Genomic DNA, 26,757 nt, shown 5'->3' on the forward strand with positions numbered 1-26,757 from the left:
AAGAGATTAGGGGAGGAGGAGGAGGGTGTCAAGAGGAAAAAGAAAAGGGTGTGGACAAAGGCACCATGGAAATGTTGCCTGTTGCTCTGGGTGAGGCCCTAACCAGAGAGAAAGGGCAGGTGGTCAGGGTGGGAGATAGAGAAGGGGAGGAAAGTGAGTCTGAGGAAGAGGATGAGGAGGTATTTTTTCAGACTCCTCTTCAATTGGCCCGGAGCTGACAGCCAGTCAACCAGAGGGGTCTAAGTACACGTTGAGAGAACTGACAAGGTTCCTGAATGAGACTAAGGGGAAAAAAGTTAATCTTGAGGCTTTTTTCCTGATCCTAGAAAGTTTGTAAGATCAGTACAACATGCTATGAGAAATGAGGGGCATGGTGTCCTCTCACCCAAGAAACGGTTTAGGTTGAGGAAGTGGGTCACAACAGTGCGTAAAGGTTTACCTTCAGACACTGTTTAAATGTTTAATTTCTTACTGACACTGGGGCTTTTTGAGCTTTGCTATTGGTCTATTTCTCTGCTGGCTTTTCTCCCACTTCTTATGGAGACTCTTCGGGTAGGCTCGCTCAATATAAATGGCGCCAGAGATGCGGGAAAGAGGAGTGTGTTGAGTGAATATGTAAAACATAAACAAGTACAGGTGTTGTTTCTGCAGGAGACGCATAGTGATGTGGTGAATGAAGTTGATTGGGGGCTCTGGTGGAAAGGGGCAAGTGTGTTGAGCCATGGGACAAATCTTAGTGCAGGGTTGGCAGTCCTTTTTGCACCGGGTCTGGCTGTAAAAATTTGCTCCTCAAAGGAGGTGTGTAGGGGTAGGTTGCTTGTTGTTAAAGCAGAAATTAACAACATGTGTTTTGTCTTTATAAATGTGTATGCGCCTAACACAGGGAGAGAAAGAGGGGTTCTATTTGGGAGTCTTAGACAGGAACTCTCACAAGTAGCGCCTGAGGAGACGCTGGTGATCGGAGGTGACTGGAACTGTACAATGGATTTTACAAAAGACAGAAATGGGGAAGAGCCTCATTCAGTGTCAGTGGGAGTGTTAAGGGACATCTTTAATCAGTTTGACCTAGTGGATGTTTGGAGAACTAAACATCCAAACACAAGACAGTATACGTGGGTGAAGGTTTTTGGGGCTAGGGTGAGTGCAGCTCGACTTGATCGTTTTTACATGTCCAGGAATCAGAGCAATAGGCTTCTGGGTGCTACCATTCTCCCAGTGGGGTTTTCGGATCACCACATAACCATGGCTCGGCTGTCTATTTCACCAGGGCCCCGGCAGGCATCTTATTGGAAGTTCAATGTAAAGCTCTTACAAGATGCCACTTTTTGCTCAGGTTTCCAGACTTTTGGGAAAGATGGGGGCAGCGAAGAGAGGAGTATGAGTCTCTGAGTCAGTGGTGGGATGTGGGGAAAGTGCAAATTCGGCTTTTCTGTCAACAGTACACAGCTCTCTCATCCTCAGAGGCTAGGAGAGTGTTGGGGGAACTAGAGCGGTGTATTAGTGAGATGGAGGTAGAGATGGTGGGGCAAGGCAATGTAGGCCTCCAGTCTAACTTAGCGAATTACGTAGGGACCTGGGCAGTTTTTTCCAGGTTAAAGCAAAGGGAGCACTTGTAAGAGCTAGGTTCTCCATGCTCAAGGAGATGGATGCTCCCAGCTCCTTCTTCTTTGGTTTGGAAAGACAGAGCAGTGAAGCCAAGGGTATGCATTGTCTACGGCTGTCTGATGGGCGGGTGACCTCTGTGGTGGGGGAGATGCGGGAGCGGACTGTGGAGTTTTATACTGAATTGTATAGGGCAGAAATGTGTGATCCTATGTGTGCTCAGGTCTTGTTCGCAGGACTCCCTAAGCTCTCTCGGGCACAGAGGGATGAAATGGACATTCCTCTGTTGTCACATGAACTGGCAGAGGCAGTAACCCAGATGTCCCCGGTCGTGCACCCGGGGTTGATGGACTTCCAGTGGAATTTTACAAAAAATTCTGGGGAACAATTGGACAGGATTTCTTTTGCGTGTTGCGAGAATGCGTCGGGATAGGAGAGTTGCCGATGAGCTGCCGTCGGGCGGCTCTGACTCTCCTGCCCAAAAAAGGGGACTTGTGTGAACTTAAGAACTGGAGGCCTGTGGCATTACTCTGTGCGGACTACAAGATTTTTGCCAAGGTCCTCTCTAACAGACTGAAGTCCCATCTGGACTCTATAATACACAAGGACCAGACATATTGTGTACCGGGACGCTCAATCACTGACAACTTGTTCTTGATTAGGGACATGTTGGACTTGTCGAGAGGTTCTAATGTGAACTTTGGACTGGTCTCTTTAGATCAAGAGAAGGCTTTTGATAGAGTGGATCATGAGTATCTGTTTAATGTGATGTCTGTGTTTGGGTTTGGGAAGAGTTTTGTGACCTGTGTGAAGCTGTTGTATGCTGGGGCGTCATGTATGGTTAAGGTGGGAGGGGGCTCAGTAGGCCAGTCTGGGTGAGACGGGGCATTAGACAAGGATGCCCTCTATCTGGGCAGCTGTACACACTAGCCATTGAGCCTTTTTTAGGACTGCTACGCAGGAGACTGCGGGGAGTGTGCTGGACAGGCATGGATGTGGTGACAGGAATTGCAGTCTCAGCATATGCAGATGATGTTTCTGTGATGGTCAGGGATGGGCAAGATATGCAGGAACTAGAGACCAGTCTGAAGGTGTATGAGGGAGCTTCATCAGCTAAGGTAAACTGGGGAAAGAGCAAAGCTCTGTTATGTGGGGCATGGGGGGATAGGGCTCCTCCTCTGCTTCCAGGGGGTTTGCAGTGGGGTTGTGAAGGGCTTAAAGTGTTGGGGGTGTACCTGGGCTCGGAGAGGTGGGTCAGCAAGAACTGGGAGGGGCTGACACAGACAGTGGTGTCAAGACTGGCCAGGTGGAGGTGGCTCCTGTCCCAAGTGTCATATAGAGGGAGGGTGCTGATAATCAACAACCTGGTGGCATCTTCCTTGTGGCATAAACTGGCTGTCCTCAACCCCCCCGCCGGTCTGCTTGCAGACCTGCAACGCAAGCTGGTGGACTTTTTTTGGTCGGGACATCACTGGCTGAAGGCAGCAGTTTTGTACATGACCGTCCACGAAGGAGGACAGGGCCTGGTGGAACTGGAGAGCAGGATGGCTGCTTTCCGTCTAAAGGCGGTGCAGAGACTGCTGTACCACACTGATGTTGGCTAGAGGGAACCAGCATGCGCTGCTGAGGAGAGCTGGCGGATTAGGGTTGGACCGGCAGCTGTTCCTCATGAAGCTGGAGAGGCTGAGTACAGCAGGTCTCTCAGAGTTTTACTCTGCGGTGCTGAGGGCCTGGCAGCTGCTAAGGCCCACACGAGAAGGGGTGTGGAGCCTGGGCAGTGGGTGTGGGAGGAGCCCATCTTCCACAACCCAGCCATCCCTTTGAGATCGGTTCAGTCGGCCACCCTGCAGAGGCAACTGATGGCAGGGGGTTTACAAAGGCTGGGTGACCTGAGACTGCTGGGAGAGGAGGGGTGGAAAACCCCGGAGGTCTTGGCGCAACAAACAGGAATAACGTCTCTTAGGCTGCTGGAGAGATTCCTGGAGGAGGTCCAGGAGGCACTGTCTGAGCCGGTAAGGGGTGTTTGAGAGGCCAAAGGGAGAGGGGCCACCAATGTTCCCGCCACTGCAGGTGACGGCAGAGACTGGAGACTGGCAAGGGGGTCTGGAGGACTTGTTAGATTTTAACACTCCGAGCCTGGGGGAGTTTGAGGGGGTGGGAGGTAAAGCCCTCTACAACCTCTGCGTTAAGGTGAGGAGCATTAGAAGCCTAACAGGAGTGAAGGCACATCAGTGGCAGGGGGTATGTGGGGCGGAGAGTATGGTGGGTTCTAGATGGAGGGCGCTCTACAAACCCCCAGTACCAAAGAGGTCAGGGGACCTCCAGTGGAGGGTTCTTCATGGAGCCCTGGCCACTAACAGCTGGTTGGCACGGGTTGATCCGGGAATTGAGCAGGGGTGTCCTTTCTGTCAAATGAAAGAAACTGTAATTCATGTGTTTTCTGTGTGCACCAGGTTAATGCCATTAATGTCTCTGTTGGAATGTCTGTGTGACAGGTTGGGGGTGGTTTTTGCTGTTGGGATGTTTATAATGGGATACAGGTATTCGAGTAAGGAGAAAGAAAAATGTGTTTTGTTGAATTTTCTGTTTGCTCAGGCAAAGTTAGCTATTTGGCTAACAAGGAGGAACAGGGTCAAAGGTGGGGGATAACAGACCCTTTACTACTGTTTCATGGGATGGTCTCTGCGCGCCTTAGGGTTGAGTTTGAGTTCTATAAAATTATCAAATGTGTGGAGATGTTTGAGGAGATATGGTGTGTTGGGGGGCTGTCTGTATTGCTGGGGAAGATGTTTTGGATATACGGTTGTAGGAGAGGGTTTTGTGTATTTTTATTTTGTATTTTTTATTTATTTTAGGAGTGGGGGTGAGTTTTAAATGAATTAAGAATGTTTCAATAAAGCAAGACCAAAAGTCAAAGTCTCTCTCTCTCTCTCTCTCTCTCTCTCTCTCTCTCTCTCTCTCTCTCTCTCTCATTCTCCCTCTCTCTCTCCGTCTCTCTCTCTCTCTGTCTCTGTCTCTCTTTCTCTCTCTCTCTGTCTCTGTCTCTCTCTGTCTCTCTCTCTCTGTCTCTCTCTGTCTCTCTCTCTCTCTCTCTCTCTCTGTCTCTCTCTCTCATTCTCTCTCTCATTCTCTCTCTCTCTCTCTCTCTCTCTCTCTCTGTCTCTCTCTCTCTCTCTCTCTCTCTCTCTCTCTCTCTCTGTGTCTCTCTCTCGGTCTCTCTCTCTCTCTCTCTCTCTCTCTCTTTCTCTCTCTCTCTCTGTCTCTCTCTCGGTCTCTCTCTCTCTCTCTGTCTCTCTCTGTCTCTCTGTCTCTCTGTCTCTCTGTCTCTCTGTCTCTCTGTTCGTGTGTGCGTGAAAAAGATCCATGGTGTTTGAAAAACAGCAGGAGTTGCCCACCAGATAGATAAGGTTATCCAAGGAAGCTTCCATCCCTATTATCTACAGTCTCTTCCTCCATGACATTGATTCCCTCAATTGATCGCTCTAAATAGACAATAGCTCCCCCAAGGAACTCACAATGGGGAATCACAACTAAAGTATATAGGCCTCACACATAGGAGCTTGAATTGTTCCTCTGAGAATAGAAAAGTACAGGTTCAATCAAGGAGGTTTTACTGACAGGGCTGACTGATGCATCCATCATTATGTTTTGCTCAGGAGTTCCTTTCTAAGAATCAATGAGATCAATGGCTGCTACTGTTCGTAATATATTTGGATGTGTGATACGATAAATTGGGAAATGATTATATTACCTCTGTCATGTTTTACCTCTGTCATTAATTATTCCACATACAACATAAAAGCTACTGTAAGCTTTGGGCAAGGTTCAACATCTTTGTTCAGCAGTATCAGTGTGCACGTGCATGCGCACACACACACGCACACACACACACACACACACACACACACACGCACACACACACACACACACACACACACACACACACACACACACACCACAGAGCCATGGCTCTGAACACCACTCACCTGCAGATAGTGACAGGCCCGTGGTGAGGGCTTGAGGTCTGTGTGCATCATGGGTTTCTCCAGGTTGAGGGAGGACTTCCTGTAAGCTTCCTTGGCCTGGCTGACAGTCAGCGTAGACCAGGAACTTCTCTTCATAAACTTCCCCTCCGGAGCTGTGGCCATGCTCTCGCATGCCGAGCACTTGACGTCGTTGTTGCTCTTCGAGGTCTTGAGGGACATGTCCCCAAAGTGACTGTGATGCATGGAGTCCGGGTAGCAGTGGGCGGCATGGGCGTAGTCACCGTGGTGACGGCTCATGACGCTGGGCGTGCGGTAGGTGCTGTCGCTGTCCAGGTTGTCGTCAGAGCTCCAGAAGCCACCCGCGCCCCCCGAGCGGTGCGCCTTGCGCTCTTTGCTCTTGCTCCGCTTGCTGCCGTGCTTGGAGCCTCCATGGTGGCCGTGTTGGGAGCCTCCGTGGTGTCCCCCTCCTCCTCCTTCACCCTTGGTGCCGTTCATCTTGGACGATCCCTCCAGGGAATGGGACTTTGTGAAAAGCTTCTGGACAGAGTGGACCAGGTGGCGGATGCGTCCGGGGCTCTCGCTGCGCTGCTCCGTGGTGGTGGTGGTTGACGCCCTCTGGTACTGCAGCGTGTGGAAGCCATCATGATGCAGCGGCAGCTGCTTCTCAAACTGGTCCAGCAGATTGGCCGGGATGCGGTTGCTCTTGCCGCTGCCTTGGTACTGCAAGACTGAAGCGTCAGTGGCAGCAGCATGGGAGGTGGCGGAGGCAGTGATGGCGGCGCAGTCGTCCCGCGTGGCTGAGTCATAGTATTGGGTGCTGTAGTGCATTCTGGGGAAGGTGCTGCTGGAAACGTGGTCGATGGGGCCAACGCCGACTGACGAGGGCGCCATCATGACGGGGGACATCATCATGCAGTCTGAGTGGATGGAGCTGCGCGGTGAGTAGCGGTGGTGGTAGTCCATGGGGCAGCTCTCAGTGGGGCTGAGCAGGTAGGAGGTGTGGCGTGAGTTGGAGGCGCCACCATGGTGACCCATGCCATGGATGTCTTGGGGGTAGTCGAACTGGTCTAGCCCGTGGGGCGAGAGGATCTGGTGCTGGGAGCGACCGCCCGATAAGCCCTTCATGTTCCTAGCTGGGGGGACGGGGTGGCGTCTGCCTTCATCGAAGTGTCGAGATGGGGACCAAGGGGAATACTGCTGGTCTGACAGAAATACACAGAGAGAGAGAGTAATAAGAATAATGCTCAGACTTGTGTAAATGCATTCAGTCACCTTATGCAGGTGCAGATCGCTCCAAATCTCAATTGTTTTTTCAGCTGCTTTCAAAAACGGCAGCAAGAGAGCTGGGGAAGTGTATCTTTAAAATCTCATGAAATCCAATAAAGATTTAGATTATTTACTTTGAATATATAGTACATACAGATGTAGGATCTTAATTTGATCAGTTCAGTTTCTGAGCAGCAGGAAATGTGAATTATTATGTGGATTATAATTAATGTTGGTGTTGATAAATATAATGAGGTTGATACATTTTTGTTTAGGGCAAATCAAGTATGACATTTAAGTGGAAATGAGGAACTTTAGAAACCTTTTTAAACCTCTAATACACTACCAATGTGGATTTCCTGCCGTGCAGGGAGTGATCAAATATTGAAAATATTCACTTTATTGAAGCTGAATAGGAGCCTGCCGTGCCCCTGCCTCCTGTGCCAGGTCTATTGAAACAGATAAGAGGTTGTTCCGTGTCTGCCACCATTGCAGTGCCGGTGCTTAATTTCAGCTGCACCTCTCCATTTTTAACTGTTTTGTTCCGGAACCTATTTAATATAATAATATTTAGCAGACGCTTTTATCCAAAGCAGTCATGTGTGCATACATTCTACGTATGGATGGTCCCGGGAATCAAACCCACTACCCTGGCGTCACAAGCGCCATGCTCTACCAACTGAGCTACAGAAGGATCTATTTGGTCGGATCTGGTAACTCTCTTGGCATGAAGAATAATTTTTGCAATGTAAAGATTCTAATAAAAGCGATCAAAGTACATTTGAGTTGCCTTTTAGTTAACTCTCCTGCCCCCACAAAAAAAACTAATGTAAAAATAGTTGATTTTCAGCCCGGGCCTAATATTCTAAAAGTTGATTTGGGTTGGGCTGGCCCAGGTTTATGGTTTGAGTCAGTGAAACTAGAAAGCATTTTTAAAAACGATAATTTCCCACACCTAGGCTATTGATAGATGAGACAAGGTCGTTTTTATTGATCTCAGATTCTCAGTTTTCAGTGAGTTTTCAAGTAGCCTGTCATTTCGATAATTTGTGCAGTTGTAAAAAAGATTAGGCCAAAGTCTCCAGTCATGTAAAATGAAGTAGAATTGCATAAAATGTGTTTATAAAGGCCAACATTTTCCCGGACCATTGGCTACTAGAAATGTTCCCCATGTGTGCAACTTCTGTAAGTGCCTCTACTCTACTGCTCTATGCCACCACGCAAATGCGATAATATGCATGCAATGCTTTACTATGAAGGTTATTATTATTATGTTTTATGTGTTCCGCTACATCAGAACTCCTCAGGTCATCACACTCTCGCGCTCACTTTTTGTCCCGGCTCCTCCCGATTAAAAAAATTAAGCTCTGCCACCAGCGCAGCACCGTAACAACCGGTTGAGCCCAGCTGTATAGTCTCTGCCACCAGCGTAGCACCGTAAAGACCGGTTGAGCCCGGTTGAGAGGATGTTCTGTCTCTGCCACCAGTGCAGCGTCGTACAAACCGTTTGAACCCGGTTGAGAGGATGTTTTGTCTCTGCCACCAGTGCAGCGTCGTACAAACCGTTTGAACCCGGTTGAGAGGATGTTTTGTCTCTGTCACCAGTGCAGCGCATTGCCGTAAAGACCGGTTGAGCCCAGCTGAGAGGCTGTTTTGTCTCTGCCACCAGTGTAGCGCCGTATAAGACTGGTTGAGCCCGACTAAGGGGCTGTTCTATCTCTGCTACCAGCGCAGTGCAGTGCCGTAATGACCGGTTGAGCCCGGCTGTTTTCTCTCTGTCACCAGTTCAACACCGTAAAAACCGGTTGAGCACGGCTGAGAGACTGTTCTGTCTCTGCCACCAGTGCAGTGCAGCGCCGTGAAGACCGGTTGAGTCCGGCTGTTCTGTCTCTCCCACCAGTGTAGCGCAGCTCCATAATGACAGTTTGAGCCAAGCTGAGGCCACCAGTGCTGTTGTCTCTGCCACCAGTGCAGGGCTGTAAAGACTGGTTGTGCCCGGCTGAGAGGCTGTTCTGACTCGGCCACCAGTGCAGCACAGCACCATAAAGACCGGTTGAGCCCGGCTGCGAGACTCAGGCTAATCATTCTCTGGGCTTCTCTGGGATCTGGAGAGGCCCACAGGAAGGTTTCCTCTCTTATTTATCTCCTCTCTCTCCTCTTTTCCATAAGCATCCTCATGAGTCCTCCATAAATGAAACCATATCACTCTACATCTGTTCCTGTTCCACTTCCATCACCTTTGGGTCTATACCTAGAAGCTTAGGACTAATGGTATCTTCCATCACCTCTGGAGCATTACAGGCAACATCCGCACCGAGCTAAAGGATAGAGCTGCCACTTTCAAGGAGCGAGACACTAATCCGGACGCTTATAAGAAATCCTGCTATGGCCTCAGACGAACCATCAAACAGGCAAAGTGTCAATACAGGACTATGATTGAATCCTACTACACCGGCTCTGATGCTCGTCAGACGTGGCATGGCTTGCAAAATATTATGGACTACAAAGGGAAACCCAGTCGCGAGCAGCCTAGTGATGTGAGCCTACCAGACGAGCTAAATTCCTTTTATGCTCGCTTCAAGGCAAGCAACACTGAAGCATGCATAGGAGCACCAACTGTTCTGGACAACTGTGTGATCACGCCGATGTGAGCATGGCCTTTAAACAGGTCAACATTCACAAGGCCGCAGGGCTAGACGGATTACCAGGACGTGTACTCAGGCAAGTGTCTTCACTGATATTTTCAACCTCTCCCTCTAACTGAGTCTGTAATACCTACATGTTTCAAGCAGACCAGCATAGTCCCTGTGCTCAATAAAGCGAAGGTAACCTGCCTAAATGATTACCGCCCCGTAGCACTCACATCGGCAGCCAAGAAGCGCTTTGAAAGGCTGGTCATGGCTCACATCAACACCATCATCTCAGCGTTTATCACCATAGTGCCCATGAAGCTTATCACTAAGCTCAGGACCCTGGGACTAAATACCTCCCTCTGCAACTGGACCCTGGACTTCCTGACGGGCGGCTCCCAAGTGGTTAGGGAAGGCAACAACAAATCTGCCACGCTGATCCTCAACACGGGGGCCCCTCAAGGGTGCGTGCTTAGTCCCCCCTGTTCACCCATAACTGCGTGGCCAAGCACGACTCCAACACCATCATTAAGTTTGCTGACGACACAACAGTGGTAAGCCTGATCACCAACAATGATGAGACAGCCTATAGGGAGGTCAGAGACCTGGCAGTGTGGTGCCAGAACAACAACCTATCCCTCAACGTGAGCAAGACAAAAGGAGCGAATCGTGGACTACAGGAAAAGTAGGGCGAGGGTCGAGAGTTAAGTTCCTTGGTGTCCACCAACAAACTATCATGGTCCAAATATACCAAGACAGTCGTGAAGAGTGCACGACAACACCTTTTCTCCCTCAGGAGACTGAAAAGAATTGGCATGGCTCCCCAGATCCTCAAAACTTTCTACAGCTGCACCATCGAGAGCATCCTGACCGCCTGGTATGGCAACTGCTCGGCATCCGACCGAAAGGTGCTACAGACGGTAGCGCGTACGGCCCAATAAATCACTGGGGCCAAACTTCCTGCCATCCAGGACCTACATACTAGGTGGTGTCAGAGGAAGGTTCAAAAAAATTGTCAAAGACTCCAGTTACCCAAGTCACAGACTGTTCTCTCTGCTACCGCACGGCAAGAAAAGCACCAAGCCTAGGTCCAATAGGCTCCTTAACAGCTTCTACCCCCATTCCATAAGGCTACTGAACAATTAATCAAATGGCCACCCAGACTATTTACATTGACACCCCCCTTTGTTTCTACACTGCTGCTGCTCGCTGTTTATTATTGTTATTTTTTTACCTTTAATTTTATGTTTGGAACAAATTTGAAATTTGACATTGGAGAAACATCTGACGTGCGCCTGTGAGAGCTGGTAGTCAGGAAACCCCATCATGAATAAATCCACAATCATCATACATAATTTGTAGGTACTCTGATCCACACTGTATCAAAAGAGCCTGAAATAAAATGCACAGTTGTCATGGCAACCACTGCTGAAAAATTTGGGAAAAAAACATTATAGGATTTTCAAGGCTCTTCAGGAGGACCCAGTCTTTTAAAAAAAGTGTGTAATGTGAAACATGTACTTATACACAATTGGCATGGTTGGTGTTGTCTTTCACATGCTGTTGTTGTTGTGGAGTAAGGCATGTTACTGGTCTCTCACATGGAAGGAAAGACCTCTTCAACCTTCACAAACATGCACACACACGAGCACACAGGCACACAGACACACACAAACACACAAAGACACCATATCAGCCATGACCTGTTGAACTCAACAGGTCCTCCGACAGACCCTCGTAGGAATCACGTCTGACCCTAACCTTCCTGGTTTGATCCCACCTGGTCCAGTCTCTGATTCTAACCTTCCTGGTTTGATCCCACCTGGTCCAGTCTCTGATTCTAACCTTCCTGGTTTGATCCCACCTGGCCCAGTCTCTGATTCTAACCTTCCTGGTTTGATCCCACCTGGTCCAGTCTCTGATTCTAACCTTCCTGGTTTGATCCCACCTGGTCCAGTCTCTGATTCTAACCTTCCTGGTTTGATCCCACCTGGTCCAGTCTCTGATTCTAACCTTCCTGGTTTGATCCCACCTGGTCCAGTCTCTGATTCTAACCTTCCTGGTTTGATCCCACCTGGTCCAGTCTCTGATTCTAACCTTCCTGGTTTGATCCCACCTGGTCCAGTCTCTGATGCTAACCTTCCTGGTTTGATCCCACCTGGTCCAGTCCAGAAACTCAACAGACTGAGTCAGTAGAGTAGAGGAAGGGAATAGCCTAGTGAAACTCAGCAGACTGGCTCAGTAGAGGAAGGGAATAGCCTAGTGAAACTCAGCAGACTGGCTCAGTAGAGGAAGGGAATAGCTGAGTGAAGCCCTGGCAAATCGCTAACCCCTAACATAAAGACGATATGACAGGCTAATCTATAGCTCTATGTTGGCTGACGTGAGGATAGTAGGACAGTGGCAGTACTGCCACTCTTGGAAAACAGTCACGGTTCATACTGTACCTGCTGTATAACATCCAAAACCTTGGCCAGCTCACGCTCATTCTTTCTCTCTCGTTCTCCCTCTCTCTTTCACTCTCTCTTGTTCTCTCTCGCATTATCTTCTTCACTCTCTCTCATTCTCTCTCTCCTTACAATGCAGCAGCACACAGTAAAGCAGATGAGATGGACTGTGTGGTTGCCAAGGCAACACAATTTGACAAAATGAAGCAAGCAAGCAGTTGTCACATAGCAGCCATATATAGAGCACTGCATATATCCAGTAGTCATACAGTAGTTATGTATAGAGCACTGCATATGTCCAGTAGTCATACAGTTGTCATGTATAGAGCACTGCATATATCCAGTAGTCATACAGTAGTTATGTATAGAGCACTGCATCTATCCAGTAGTCATACAGTAGTCATGTATAGAGCACTGCATACATCCAGTAGTCATACAGTAGTTATGTATAGAGCACTGCATATGTCCAGTAGTCATACAGTAGTCATGTATAGAGCACTGCATATATCCAGTAGTCATACAGTAGTTATGTATAGAGCACTGCATACATCCAGTAGTCATACAGTAGTTATGTATAGAGCACTGCATATATCCAGTAGTCATACAGTAGTTATGTATAGAGCACTGCATATATCCAGTAGTCATACAGTAGTTATGTATAGAGCACTGCATATGTCCAGTAGTCATACAGTAGTTATGTATAGAGCACTGCATATATCCAGTAGTCATACAGTAGTTATGTATAGAGCACTGCATATATCCAGTAGTCATACAGTAGTTATGTATAGAGCACTGCATACATCCAGTAGTCATACAGTAGTTACAGTGCCTTGCGAAAGTATTCCCCCTTGAACTTTGCGACCTTTTGCCACATTTCAGGCTTCAAACATAAAGATATAAAACTGTATTTTTTTGTGAAAAATCAACAACAAGTGGGACACAATCATGAAGTGGAACGACATTTATTGGATATTTCAAACTTTTTAACAAATCAAAAACTGAAAAATTGGGCGTGCAAAATTATTCAGCCCCCTTAAGTTAATACTTTGTAGCGCCACCTTTTGCTGCGATTACAGCTGTAAGTCGCTTGGGGTATGTCTCTATCAGTTTTGCACATCGAGAGACTGAAATTCTTTCATTCATTCTCCTTGCAAAACAGCTCGAGCTCAGTGAGGTTGGATGGAGAGCATTTGTGAACAGCAGTTTTCAGTTCTTTCCACAGATTCTCGATTGGATTCAGGTCTGGACTTAGACTTCACCATTCTAACACCTGGATATGTTTATTTTTGAACCATTCCATTGTAGATTTTGCTTTATGTTTTGGATCATTGTCTTGTTGGAAGACAAATCTCCGTCCCAGTCTCAGGTCAAGCTAAGCGTCAGTACAGAGACAAAGTGGAATCTCAATTCAATGGCTCAGACACAAGAGGCATGTGGCAGGGTCTACAGTCAATCACGGACTACAAGATGAAATCCAGCCCAGTCACGGACCAGGATGTCTTGCTCCCAGGCAGACTAAATAACTTTTTGCCCGCTTTGAGGACAATACAGTGCCACTGACACGGCCTGCAACGGAAACATGCGGTCTCTCCTTCACTGCAGCCGAGGTGAGTAAGACATTTAAACGTGTTAACCCTCGCAAGGCTGCAGGCCCAGACGGCATCCCCAGCCGCGCCCTCAGAGCATGCGCAGACCAGCTGGCCGGTGTGTTTACGGACATATTCAATCAATCCCTATACCAGTCTGCTGTTCCCACATGCTTCAAGAGGGCCACCATTGTTCCTGTTCCCAAGAAAGCTAAGGTAACTGAGCTAAACGACTACCGCCCCGTAGCACTCACTTCCGTCATCATGAAGTGCTTTGAGAGACTAGTCAAGGACCATATCACCTCCACCCTACCTGACACCCTAGACCCACTCCAATTTGCTTACCGCCCAAATAGGTCCACAGACGATGCAATCTCAACCACACTGCACACTGCCCTAACCCACCTGGACAAGAGGAATACCTATGTGAGAATGCTGTTCATCGACTACAGCTCGGCATTCAACACCATAGTACCCTCCAAGCTCGTCATCAAGCTCGAGACCCTGGGTCTCGACCCTGCCCTGTGCAACTGGGTACTGGACTTCCTGACGGGCCGCCCCCAGGTGGTGAGGGTAGGCAACAACATCTCCTCCCGCTGATCCTTAACACGGGGGGCCCCACAAGGGTGCGTTCTGAGCCCTCTCCTGTACTCCCTGTTCACCCACGACTGCGTGGCCACGCACGCCTCCAACTCAATCATCAAGTTTGCGGACGACACAACAGTGGTAGGCTTGATTACCAACAACGACGAGACGGCCTACAGGGAGGAGGTGAGGGCCCTCGGAGTGTGGTGTCAGGAAAATAACCTCACACTCAACGTCAACAAAACTAAGGAGATGATTGTGGACTTCAGGAAACAGCAGAGGGAACACCCCTATCCACATCGATGGAACAGTAGTGGAGAGGGTAGCTAGTTTTAAGTTCCTCGGCATACACATCACAGACAAACTGAATTGGTCCACTCACACTGACAGCGTCGTGAAGAAGGCGCAGCAGCGCCTATTCAACCTCAGGAGGCTGAAGAAATTCGGCTTGTCACCAAAAGCACTCACAAACTTCTACAGATGCACAATCGAGAGCATCCTGGCGGGCTGTATCACCGCCTGGTACGGCAACTGCTCCGCCCTCAACCGTAAGGCTCTCAGAGGGTAGTGAGGACTGCACAACGCATCACCGGGGGCAAACTACCTGCCCTCCAGGACACCTACACCACCCGTTGTTACAGGAAGGCCATAAAGATCATCAAGGACATCAACCACCCGAACCACTGCCTGTTCACCCCGCTATCATCCAGAAGGCGAGGGCAGTACAGGTGCATCAAAGCTGGGACCGAGAGACTGAAAAACAGCTTCTATCTCAAGGCCATCAGACTGTTAAACAGCCACCACTAACATTGAGTGGCTGCTGCCAACACACTGTCATTGACACTGACCCAACTCCAGCCATTTTAATAATGGGAATTGATGGGAAATGATGTAAATATATCACTAGCCACTTTAAACAATGCTACCTTATATAATGTTACTTACCCTACATTATTCATCTCATATGCATATGTATATACTGTACTCTACATCATCGACTGCATCCTTATGTAACACATGTATCACTAGCCACTTTAACTATGCCACTTTGTTTACTTTGTCTACACACTCATCTCATATGTATATACTGTACTCGATACCATCTACTGTATGCTGCTCTGTACCATCACTCATTCATATATCCTTATGTACATGTTCCTTATCCCCTTACACTGTGTATAAGACAGTAGTTTTGGAATTGTTAGTTAGATTACTTGTTGGTTATCACTGCATTGTCGGAACTAGAAGCACAAGCATTTCGCTACACTCGCATTTCACATCTGCTAACCATGTGTATGTGACAAATACAATTTGATTTGATTTGAAAAAAGGTCTTTTGCAGACTCCATCAGGTTTTCTTCCAGAATTTTTATTTTATTTTTTAATTTTACCTTTATTTAACCAGGCAAGTCAGTTCAGAACATATTCTTATTTTCAATGGCGGCCTGGTGGGTTAACTGCCTGTTCAGGGGCAGAACGACAGATTTGTACCTTGTCAGCTCGGAGGTTTGAACTCGCAACCATTCCGGTTACTAGTCCAACGCTCTAACCACTAGGCTACGCTGCCACCCCAATGGTCCTGTATTTGGCTCCATCCATCTTCCCATCAATTTTAACCATCTTCCCTGTCCCTGCTGAAGAAAAGCAGGCCCAAACCATGATGCTGCCACCACCATGTTTGACAGTGGGGATGGTATGTTCAGGGTGATGAGCTGTGTTGTTTTTTTACGCCAAACATAACATTTTGCATTGTTGCCAAAAATTCAATTTTGGTTTCATCTGACCAGAGCACCTTCTTCCACATGTTTGGTGTGTCTCCCAGGTGGCTTGTGGCAAACTTTAAACGACACTTTTTATGGATATCTTTAAGAAATGGCTTTCTTCTTGCCACTCTTCCATAAAGGCCAGATGTGTGCAATATACGACTGATTGTTGTCCTATGGACAGTCTCCCACCTCAGCTGTAGATCTCTGCAGTTCATCCAGAGTGATCATGGGCCTCTTGGCTGCATCTCTGATCAGTCTTCTCCTTGTATGAGCTGAAAGTTTAGAGGGACGGCCAGGTCTTGGTAGATTTGCAGTGGTCTGATACGCCTTCCATTTCAATATTATCGCTTGCACAGTGCTCCTTGGGATGTTTAAAGCTTAGGAAATCTTTTTGTATCCAAATCCTTCACAACAGTATCTCGGACCTGCCTGGTGTGTTCCTTGTTCTTCGGACCTCTGAGACTATCACAGTGCAGGTGCATTTATACAGAGACTTGATTACACACAGGTGGATTGTCATTAGTCATTTAGGTCAACATTGGATCATTCAGAGATCCTCACTGAACTTCTGGAGAGAGTTTGCTGCACTGAAAGTAAAGGGGCTGAATCATTTTGCACGCCCAATTTTTCAGTTTTTGATTTGTTAAAAAAGTTTGAAATATCCAATAAATGTCGTTCCACTTCATGATTGTGTCCCACTTGTTGTTGATTCTTCACAAAAAAATACAGTTTTATATCTTTATGTTTGAAGTCTAAAATGTGGCAAAAGGTCGCAAAGTTCAAGGGGGACGAATACTTTCGGAAGGCACTGTATGTATAGAGCACTGCATACATCCAGTAGTCATGTATAGAGCACTGCTTACATCCAGTAGTTATGTATAGAACTCTGCATATATCCAGTAGTTATCTACAGAGCACTGCATATTTTATTTTTTTATTTTTTTATTTTACTAGGCAAGTCAGTTAAGAACAAATTCTTATTTTCAATGATGGCCTAGGAACAGTGGGTTAACTGCCTGTTCAGGGGCAGAACGACAGATTTGTACCTTGTCAGCTCGGGGATTTGAACTTGCAACCTTCCGGTTACTAGTCCAAAGCTCTAACCACTGGGCTACCCTGCCGCCCCGGCCATATCTCCAGTAGTCATGTTTAGAGCACTGCTTACATCCATTAGCACAACATGCACAGTAGAACGTGCACACTTACTGTATACACAAACATTGAGTTTCATCAGAAAATGAATCCCCAGCAGTCTAGTATACAGTGTGTCTGTGAGTAGGGACCAATGCCTCATTACCTAGTGGAATAATCAGAACACTTTCTGCTCTGCAGGCTGGCATGACAATGAGATAAACCACCCAGACATAACCACCTTAGTCAGACAACATGTTTTCCATCCAGGAAATCCTCTGCGGTTCTCTGGATGTGTGTCCTAAGGCTGTGTGCGTGTGTGTGTGTGTGTGTGTGTGTGTGTGTGTGTGTGTGTGTGTGTGTGTGTGTGTGTGTGTGTGTGTGTGTCCTGCACCTGTGTCCTGCGACTGACTCCTTTTCCTGTGTCCTGCACCTGTGTCCTGCACCTGTGTCCTGCGCCTGACTCCTTCGCCTCTGTCCTGCACCTGTGTCCTGCACCTGTGTCCTGCACCTGTGTCCTGCGCCTGTGTCCTGCGCCTGACTCCTTCGCCTGTGTCCTGCACCTGTGTCCTGCACCTGTGTCCTGCGCCTGACTCCTTCGCTTGTGTCCTGCGCCTGTGTCCTGCACCTGTGTCCTGCACCTGTGTCCTGCACCTATGTCCTGCACCTGTGTCCTGCGCCTGACTCCTTCGCCTGTGTCCTGCGCCTGACTCCTTCGCCTGTGTCCTGCACCTGTGTCCTGCACCTGTGTCCTGCTCCTGTGTCCTGCGCATGACTCCTTCGCCTGTGTCCTGCACCTGTGTCCTGCACCTGTGTCCTGCACCTGTGTCCTGCACCTGTGTCCTGCGCCTGACTTCTTCGCCTGTGTCCTGCACCTGTGTCCTGTGTCCTGTGTCCTGCACCTGTGTCCTGTGTCCTGCACCTGTGTGCTGCACCTGTGTCCTGCACCTGTGTCCTGTGTCCTGCACCTGTGTCCTGTGTCCTGTGTCCTGCACCTGTGTCCTGTGTCCTGCACCTGTGTCCTGTACCTGTGTGCTGCACCTGTGTCCTGCACCTGTGTCCTGTGTCCTGCACCTGTGTCCTGTACCTGTGTCCTGCACCTGTGTCCTGTACCTGTGTCCTGCGCCTGTGTCCTGCGCCTGACTCCTTCGCTATCCTCTAGATAGAATTGAAATTGATTTTTGGGGGGTTTGTATCATTTGATTTACACAACATGCCTACCAAAATTTTTTTTTTGTGAAACAAACAAGAAATAAGATTAAAAAAACAGAACTTGAGCGTGCATAACTATTCACCCACCGAAGTCAATACTTTGTAGATCCACCTTTTGCAGCAATTACAGCTGCAAATCTCTTGGGGTATGTCTCTATAAGCTTGGCACATCTAGACACTGGGATTTTTGCAATATATATACTTTGAACTCGCAAAAAGTGGGAGATGTGGTCAAGAAACACTGGCATATTTTATCATCGGACCCAGTTTTGCCAGGTGAATTTAAAAATCCACCACTTATTGTGTATAGGAGAGGTCGCAATTTACGTGATAAATTGGTTCATGCCAACTGCCAGCCACAAAAGAAAATCAGCCAGGCTCTTTTATGCCCTCTTCCAAATGGTAGCTATACATGCAGAGGATGCGCACAGTGCAACAATATGATGAAGTGAACATTTCTGCAACCCACATGCAGGAAAACGGTTCCAAATAAATGACATCATTACGTGTTCCACCACCCATGTTATTTACATTATTACATGTCCATGAGGGCTGTGCTGTGTAGGTAAAACCTCTCGTTCTCTCAAACAGAGAATCAGTAAACATAAATGTTCAATCAGGAGAAAATACAGGGATTATCCAGTCGCAGTACATTTTAATGACCTAAAGCATGACATTTCTACCTTTAGATGTTGTGGCATAGAGAAAGTAAAGATATCAGACAGGGGAGATGATATTAATAATGTTTTGGGATTGTCACCCTCCAGACATTATTTCCTAAAGGACTTAATGATGAAATGTTATGTTGTGAATTTGAACATGAATTATGCCCCTATTTAAGATTACTCTGTTTTTCGTACGATGTACCCAATGATTAATGAAAACTTGCTATGTCCTCATTGTGGTTTTACAGACGAGTTAAACACATCTTATTTACATTGTTTGAATATTTATGAAATGCATATTGTCATATTTGGTAGCATTTATTTGTTTTTCCTTCACCTCCCACCCCTTTCCATGTGTGGAAGGGATGTGGGTGGGGCTAGGCCTACATAGGTCTACATAAGGGTGCTAATATTTAAAAAACTCAAAAGCTCTGACGAAGGCCGTGAGACCGATACGTAAGCTAATTAAAGATCAGTGATACTATCAAGAGCAGTGATACTATCAAGAGCAGTGTGCGGTTTCCTTTCTCCTTCAGGTTGTAATGCAACAAAATAGGAAAAACGCCAAGGGGGATGAATACTTTTTCTTTTTTGCACGGTACATATTACAGAACCAATATAAAGGGAGATCTGACTACAATGGTTTTTCATTCCATTCAAATCATGATTTAACCTAGTTCCTCAACAGGCAAGTTTCACTTCCACCTCGAGTAAGTATATTTCAAATGAGGTAATCAGGGAACTTTAAGAAGGTCGAGAGGTCTGACCCTGAAACTGTAATGGAATACTTTGTAGAGCCTACACCTTTAAATAGTTTTCATCAAACCTTGATCTCACCTCAATATGCTATGTGCTTTATTTTCATACCGGTTCATATTTATAACATAAACTAAATGAAACTAACACATATGAGTAGGCTACAATGTACTGTATGTGTACTGAATCAATAGCCACGGGAAGATGATTGGGAATTGAGAATTTGTTCCCGGGCTACAGATGGCTATTTTATCACATTGCTAACCAAGTTAGCAAAACATGGCATTTTCTTTTGACTGCGCACAGGTCGCGCAAGCGAGCAATGATCATTATGCTGTTGTTGTTTTACCTGGATGCTTTGTGAGCAAACCACACCCCTGCTACTTTTTACTTGTGGATGGTGATTTTCCGTTTTCGGGAACACATTGAAAAGTAAATTGACAGTGTGTTGATCAGTCAACACAAATGTGGATTATAAAATTGCTTTGGCAGAGGAGCTAGGGCTAGGGGATTTGCTCTGGATCTCATAACGCTAACAACATGTCTGCCTGGTGTGTGTGCATGTAATATAAATGAACTAACTGGATACAGTAGCAGTCAAGGACATTCGCTATCTTATTTGTTTGTGCTCTGATTACGCAGAAGTGTCCAGGTCAGCAGCTTACACACATGACACAGCCATATGAAAAACCATCCATAGCTAAATAAACCTAGCTAGCTAGCTACCTTCCTGTTGCTTCTCATCCAATTGGTACAGTTGCTGTAACGGCCGTTGGCGGTGGAAGAAGGTGAGGACCAATGCGCAGCGTGGAAAGTTTCCATATTTTTAATAAAGTTGTAGAACACCGAACAAAAACAACAAAGTGAACGAACGAAACCGAAACAGTTCTGTCTGGTGCAGATACAAACACTCAGCAGAAAACAATCACCCACAAAACACAGGTGGGAAAAGGCTACCTAAGTATGATTCTCAATCAGAGACAACGAACGACACCTGCCCCTGATTGAGAACCATACCAGGCCAAACACAAAACCACAACATAGAAAAACGAACATAGACACCCCACCCCAACTCACGCCCTGACCATACTAAAACAAAGACATAACAAAAAAACTAAGGTCAGAACGTGACAGTTGCGCAGTAATTGAGTTACTTGACCCAGTTGTAGAACTCTGAGATTCAGCTGAAAAGATGTTAGTATTGTCAGAAATGCTACAAATAGGTAGCACATCGTTGTTGCAATTTTTTGGCAGAATGGGGACAATATTATGAATATATTGTGAATTTAATAAAAACCTACCAATGTACTCAGTCCAAATGGATCTAAGTGTAATGCTCTTAATCTGACATCTCGAATTTGAGATCGGGTGGTCAGTAAATTGCCCCAACCTAATGCAAAAACCCTGTCAAAAATACAATATAGTGGTTCTCGGTAACGGCCTGGACGAAACATGACAAGATTGTGTACCTCCAATCAAGTTGATTTTGCCAATTGTCATCGACATTGGTGTCATATTGGCTTAGATATGATGGCTCAGAGATTTTAATTTAACATTGAGCTTCAACCAATGCATACTAAAGTAGCGCCAACTATATTTTTAGGGCCATGAAATATGTTCACTCATTGATTGAAGTCAGTTTAAATCAGTGGTCACCAACCTTTTTTGAGTCAAGATCACTTTCTGAGTCAAAAAGAAAACCAAGATCTACCCGCTCAGATTTTTTTTAAAACAGGACTTAAAAAATGTAAGCATATGTAACATTAACCGAAATAAAAACAATTACGTAGGAATGAGGTTTGTGCAGCAGGCCTAATACATTATCACAGCATATAGGCTATATGACTGGCTTGCCAATATTGTTCTACTCAGACCTTCTTATATTTCAAAACTCGAGCTTTGATAACAAAATAGATCAGGTGTTGTATCACTTGCGAAATACAGCGGAGCATATATTGAAATAATTGTATTTTTTATTTTACTTTACTAATCATAGGCCTACCAGCGGAATGAGAGAGCAGCAGAGGGTTCGCCTCTCACGTGCCCTGCTCTCTCCTTTCCTTCGGGGAGACTGACAAGAGAGGGGACACAGCAGTAGTGGTGTGTGGGTAAAGTCACTGGGGAAGCCCAAAAAAAAAGCCATATTACAACCTCCACTATTCCAGTAACATTTCGACTGCATCAAATCACCTATGCTTAGTCTAATACAGTGACAACTAAAAGGCACCAAAATAAATTTAGTCCAATCAACGTAAGCTAAATATGATGTGACTGTCCATTGTTCTGATTTCTCTGTATGTGTGTTTGTGCAAGTAGAAAAAACATTTTGACTCAACCTACTTGTAGAGAAACGTCAATATCTTCCTCTCTTTTTCATGTTGACCAACTGTCTATGACTCTGTCATACAGTATACACACTTAGATTTTGTTGTCCTAGGCCACCTGGCTAAAATGCTTGCTCGCAAGCCTAACTTCCTTTCATGGGAAACGTTAGCTAGTTAACATTAGTCTTCTACATCTCGCTACATATTGAACTTCCATCCTCTCAAGCCAGGGGCACAATGTATGTTTGGAACAGAATCGCCATTATAATCATTGGCCAGAGAATTACAGAGAATTAAGTAAAACCACAAGTCCAAATCCTTATCTCCATCCATGACTATTTCAAGAAAGGGACAATTTTAGCTAGCTAGCTAGTGGAGGACAACACCACAATGAGATGCAACAATTTAAGTTGTTTCTGTCAATGACGTATTGCTCTCGATGTAATTGGAGTGAAGCACAATTCAAACTGTTTTCCCTTGACACTTTTCTTTTGGTGCGCCAACACTATTCACAGTTGTGTTCACTCAATGGCTATTATTTTATCATTTTTTAATCAAGGGATTCCAAATGCTCGCTGGCTTCCCTTGCATTCAATGCTACGGGCGACAACAATGTCATACTCTTTTTGACCAGACAGCATCAGATGGATGGGATACAGAGACAGATGGGGGCTGTTTCACTCACTTCATTCACTGTTTCACTCGCTCGGATGCTTTTTCCGGTGAGACACATTCAGCCTCTTGGAATTGAATGAAAATGATGAAACACAGAGAGACAAATATAATTTATGTTGTGTTTTTCTAATTGTTAATTTTCGGGGGGGAAGCCTGGCTTCCCTTGGCATCCATAAATACACGCCACTGGGATACAGTCTACTGATACATGGCTACTCATTCACTGCAGCTGAAGCATGAGTGGAAGTAAGGAGAAGCACATTTGATGTTTTGTAAAAGTGTTGAATAAAAACAGTGTCGACAGTGTTGAGTAAAAACTTAAAAATGAAACTCACTTATAAAAACAGCAGCTCTTTGCTGTATTCTTTGACAGTCTTTCTCTGGTCATGGCTTTAAAAGTTATGACATCTCAGCTAGGCTAGTATCAATGTTTGCTGTGGGGTTGTGGAAGCTGTAGGCGCGGTGATTTGAGCTATCCGATTGGCCAGTGCAGTAGGCACACTTGATTTAGCTCTCATCGTCCGCCACGTAGGTGGAGTTATTCCTGTCAGACAAATGAGATGGTCTAAAATGGGAACACTTTGCCTATCAGGAGCGCAAGGCTTTATCATTGGCTTTTTTACAAACATTTTTGGTGATACACTAGGAATGTCTTGAAGATCAATCAGTCGATCTCAATCGACCGGCTAGTTTAAATCCTAATGAGATAATTATCTAACAGATTAGCAGTTTCCAACACCAGCCTACGTAGGGTCTGGATTTCCTAAAATGTTTGGCTGTTTCGACAACCTCAAGACAAACATTAAAAACCACTGGCAATAAACACTGGGAATAATGTAGTAAAACAAGTAATTTAACTTTTCAAAATCGTGCCAGAACATGTTGAGGTAATCTTTATGTTCACGATTGGAAATTCAGGTTTAAATCAATTCAATTATAATTGGGATCTCTTTGGGGATATTTGTGATCTCTGTTGGGATAATTGGGATCTCTGTTGGGATAATTAGGATCTCTGTTGGGTGAGTGAAAAAACATATTCTTGCTTTGTAGTAATAGTAGGTTAGTATAATCACCAACCTGATATCTACCATAAACAAACATACATTAAACTGCACAAGAAGCATGCTATATTTGACTGCTCCTTGACAACTCACCAGTTAATTGAATAGGGCCCTTAAACTACACATTTAAATTCAAGAATTTCAATCTCCATTGAATAGTTATGCTTGAATTTCTTAATTTCTTCAACACGTCTCCAACCCCTTGTGTGAAGCAACTTGATTATGTCCTGGAATTGAGACCTGTTTTGTTTGGCATATGACACAGAGTCGCAAGGAGTTGAATGTCAGCACAAAACAGGTCTGGCTCCAAGGCGAACTTGATTAGTCTTCTGCAGTAATAGGGGAAAGCAGAAGACATAGACATGATGAATAGATATTGCTGTGTATTAATTAGGGATGAGTCCTGTGGCATCACAGCCGTGATTTACTGCTTCCAACCCCTTTCGAACATTGTCTGTCTGAGCTACAGACTGCAGTTTTTTTTTAATTGAATTTGTGTATTTCTTCTGCATTCGCCAAAGGATGTGAGCAGAGTGGAGCCGCTCTGGGACTGCTCAGTCACAAGCTCTGGGCATGCCCTGCCCAGCATTTTTTAAATTCATTACTATTCTTTCTGCCACCGCATGGCAAGCGGTACCGGAGCGTCAAGTCTAGGTCCAAAAGGCTCCTTAACAGCTTCTACCTCCAAGCCATAAGACTGCTGAACAATTCATCAAATGGCTACCCAGACTATTTACATTGACCCCCTCCTTTGTTTTTACACTGCTGCTACTCGCTATTTATTTTCTATGCAAAGTTACTTTACCTCTACCTACATCTACAAATGACCTCGACTAACCTGTACCCCTGCACATTGACTCGGTACCGCTACACCCTTTATATAGCCTCATTATTGTTATTTCATTTACATATTCATTTCCCACTAAGATAACAATTTCTGTAGGATATTTTTCTATTAGGTTATTGTTTGGCGGACCTAATTTCTTTCTTTTAAGTACAATTATTTGTTTTACTTGTAGCCCTGGTTGTACTGAGAAGAAAATGGTAAAAAGAAAAACATTTTTATTTTATTTTACCTTTATTTAACTAGGCAAGTCAGTTAAGAAAAAATTCTTATTTTCAATGACAGCCTAGGAACAGTGGATTAACTGCCTGTTCAGGGGCAGAACGACAGACCTTGTCAGCTCGGGGGTTTGAACTTGCAACCTTCCGGTTACTAGTTCAACACTCTAACCACTAGGCTACCCTGCCGGGATACTAAATATGAGGGCGGGATATGTAGTGAAAAAAAAAAGATTTTTACTGGGGATCCCTGCTCTTGATTAGTTGTTTTTAATGTCATTAGTCACACTCAGGAGTAACTGCCTTAGTATAAGAAACAAGAGGTTGACAGATCTATCGGTCACTGACTGAATCTGTGGGAAATTCAGGAGATTCCAAACCCCCCCATTCCCTCTGGCCAACAGTATTATCAAATACAAATGACTTACAATAACGGCACATTCACATGCATGACACACACTAAACGGAGTGTCTTACAGAATGTAGGCCTAGTGTGCTTCCTAGTGTAGAGGTGACCGACGTAATGACTATGTGATAGACTGGCCAAAAGAATGAAAGAAAAAGAGAGCAACAGGCGGTCAAACGATACTGTAGAATCACACAAAAATAACACCCCCCGCAAACATTTTCATCGACCAACAACGAGATCAATTGAGTCCTTTCTGGAATCGATGCTTTTAGCCGCTTCAACTATTTTCTAACTCCCGACCTGGGAACCTTTAACCCCAATCATAGAAGAGGAGATTGACGCCACTCTATGCTTGCTGATGTTGGTGCTGTATGAACGTCAAGGTTCTCTAGTGATTCTGAAAGCAAAATGCACTTCTTTACAAAGAGCCTTGTCACTCAATACGGTTGCTGCTTTTCATTGAAGGCAAACATGTTCAAAGGAGACTGAACAAACCTCCCCCTCTTTTGTCAATCAAACACATATTTTCTTCCTGGAAGCCGTCTCCAAACATTAAGCACAAATAAATCAGGAGACCCCTCTTTCACATCTGTGCTGAAAAGTACATTAAATGTTACGCAAGCAGAGTGATAGATATAGACCCTGATCCATAGAACTATTGAAATTAGACAAGCTTAGCGTCAGATTCCACATTCACCTTTGATTTTCTCTCCCACTTACTCCTACTGCTTGCATTCTGCAGACACTGGTTCATGTCCTTGTGATGTCATCTTCTCTTCTCCACTGGCCCCAGTTTATCTATACGCCCCCATCGGAAAGCAATAGGGAGCTAGGCTATAGTCTTTCACCGCTTACTGAGAACATTCTCCAAAACCTCCCACAATATTTCTAGCCTCAATGATGTAATGGTAGTTGATTAAAACTTTACACTTGTGGCCTACATGGATGGGGCTAAATCGAAATGTTTATTACAGAAGAAATATGAAAGGCATTTTCAAACATGGTAGCAATTGAAAAGGAACCGTTTGGAGATCATGGGAAGATTATTCGACCAAAGGTGAGGACACAACAGTTCACCTGACACAAGACTGAATCCAAATATTACACTGTTGATTTTATGTGCATTTTATATTTACTGTACTTTTCGCCGCATTTACAGTAACATAAGACTATTCAGTAACATAAGACTATTCAGTAACATAAGACTATTCAGTAACATAAGACTATTCCTGGAAAAAGTGGAGTAGGTGCAACATAACACAAAACAAAATGACAAGCCTTTGAGTGTGAGTGCTAACTAGTGTCTCCAAGTGACCACATACCTCTCCAAAGTGTACACAGATCCTAAGTCATTTCAATGCACTTTTCTGACTCTAAGAATAATCATTAACTATAAGGAGCTTTTTGTTTAGCTTTCCTAGCTGTGCTGTTGAGGAACTAGAGTATGCACATTTGTAGTTGTTTTGTTTGAGGAATCGTGTGCATTCAGGTGCGTGTTCCGTGGCACATTTTCTTCACAATAGACAAACACAGGACCCAGGACATGACGCCATGTCATATTGTAACTGTACATCAAACATAGTGATCATAAACA

General features: G+C 45.4%; 1 protein-coding gene across 3 annotated transcripts in view; it reads right to left on the reverse strand.

Annotated features, from left to right (window-relative positions):
• Positions 1–26,757, reverse strand: part of LOC118387143 (disks large-associated protein 2-like) — a 252,165-nt gene that overhangs the window by 131,720 nt on the left and 93,688 nt on the right. For all 3 annotated transcript variants that reach the window (XM_052524032.1, XM_052524031.1, XM_052524033.1), the window contains exon 2: positions 5,589–6,790. In XM_052524032.1, coding sequence (XP_052379992.1) covers positions 5,589–6,713 — 1,125 coding nt within the window. In that variant the 5' untranslated portion in view covers positions 6,714–6,790. The remainder of the gene's footprint in view (positions 1–5,588; positions 6,791–26,757) is intronic.

Source organism: Oncorhynchus keta, chromosome 8 (genome assembly GCF_023373465.1).
Source record: "Oncorhynchus keta strain PuntledgeMale-10-30-2019 chromosome 8, Oket_V2, whole genome shotgun sequence".
NCBI classification, from domain to species: domain Eukaryota; kingdom Metazoa; phylum Chordata; class Actinopteri; order Salmoniformes; family Salmonidae; genus Oncorhynchus; species Oncorhynchus keta.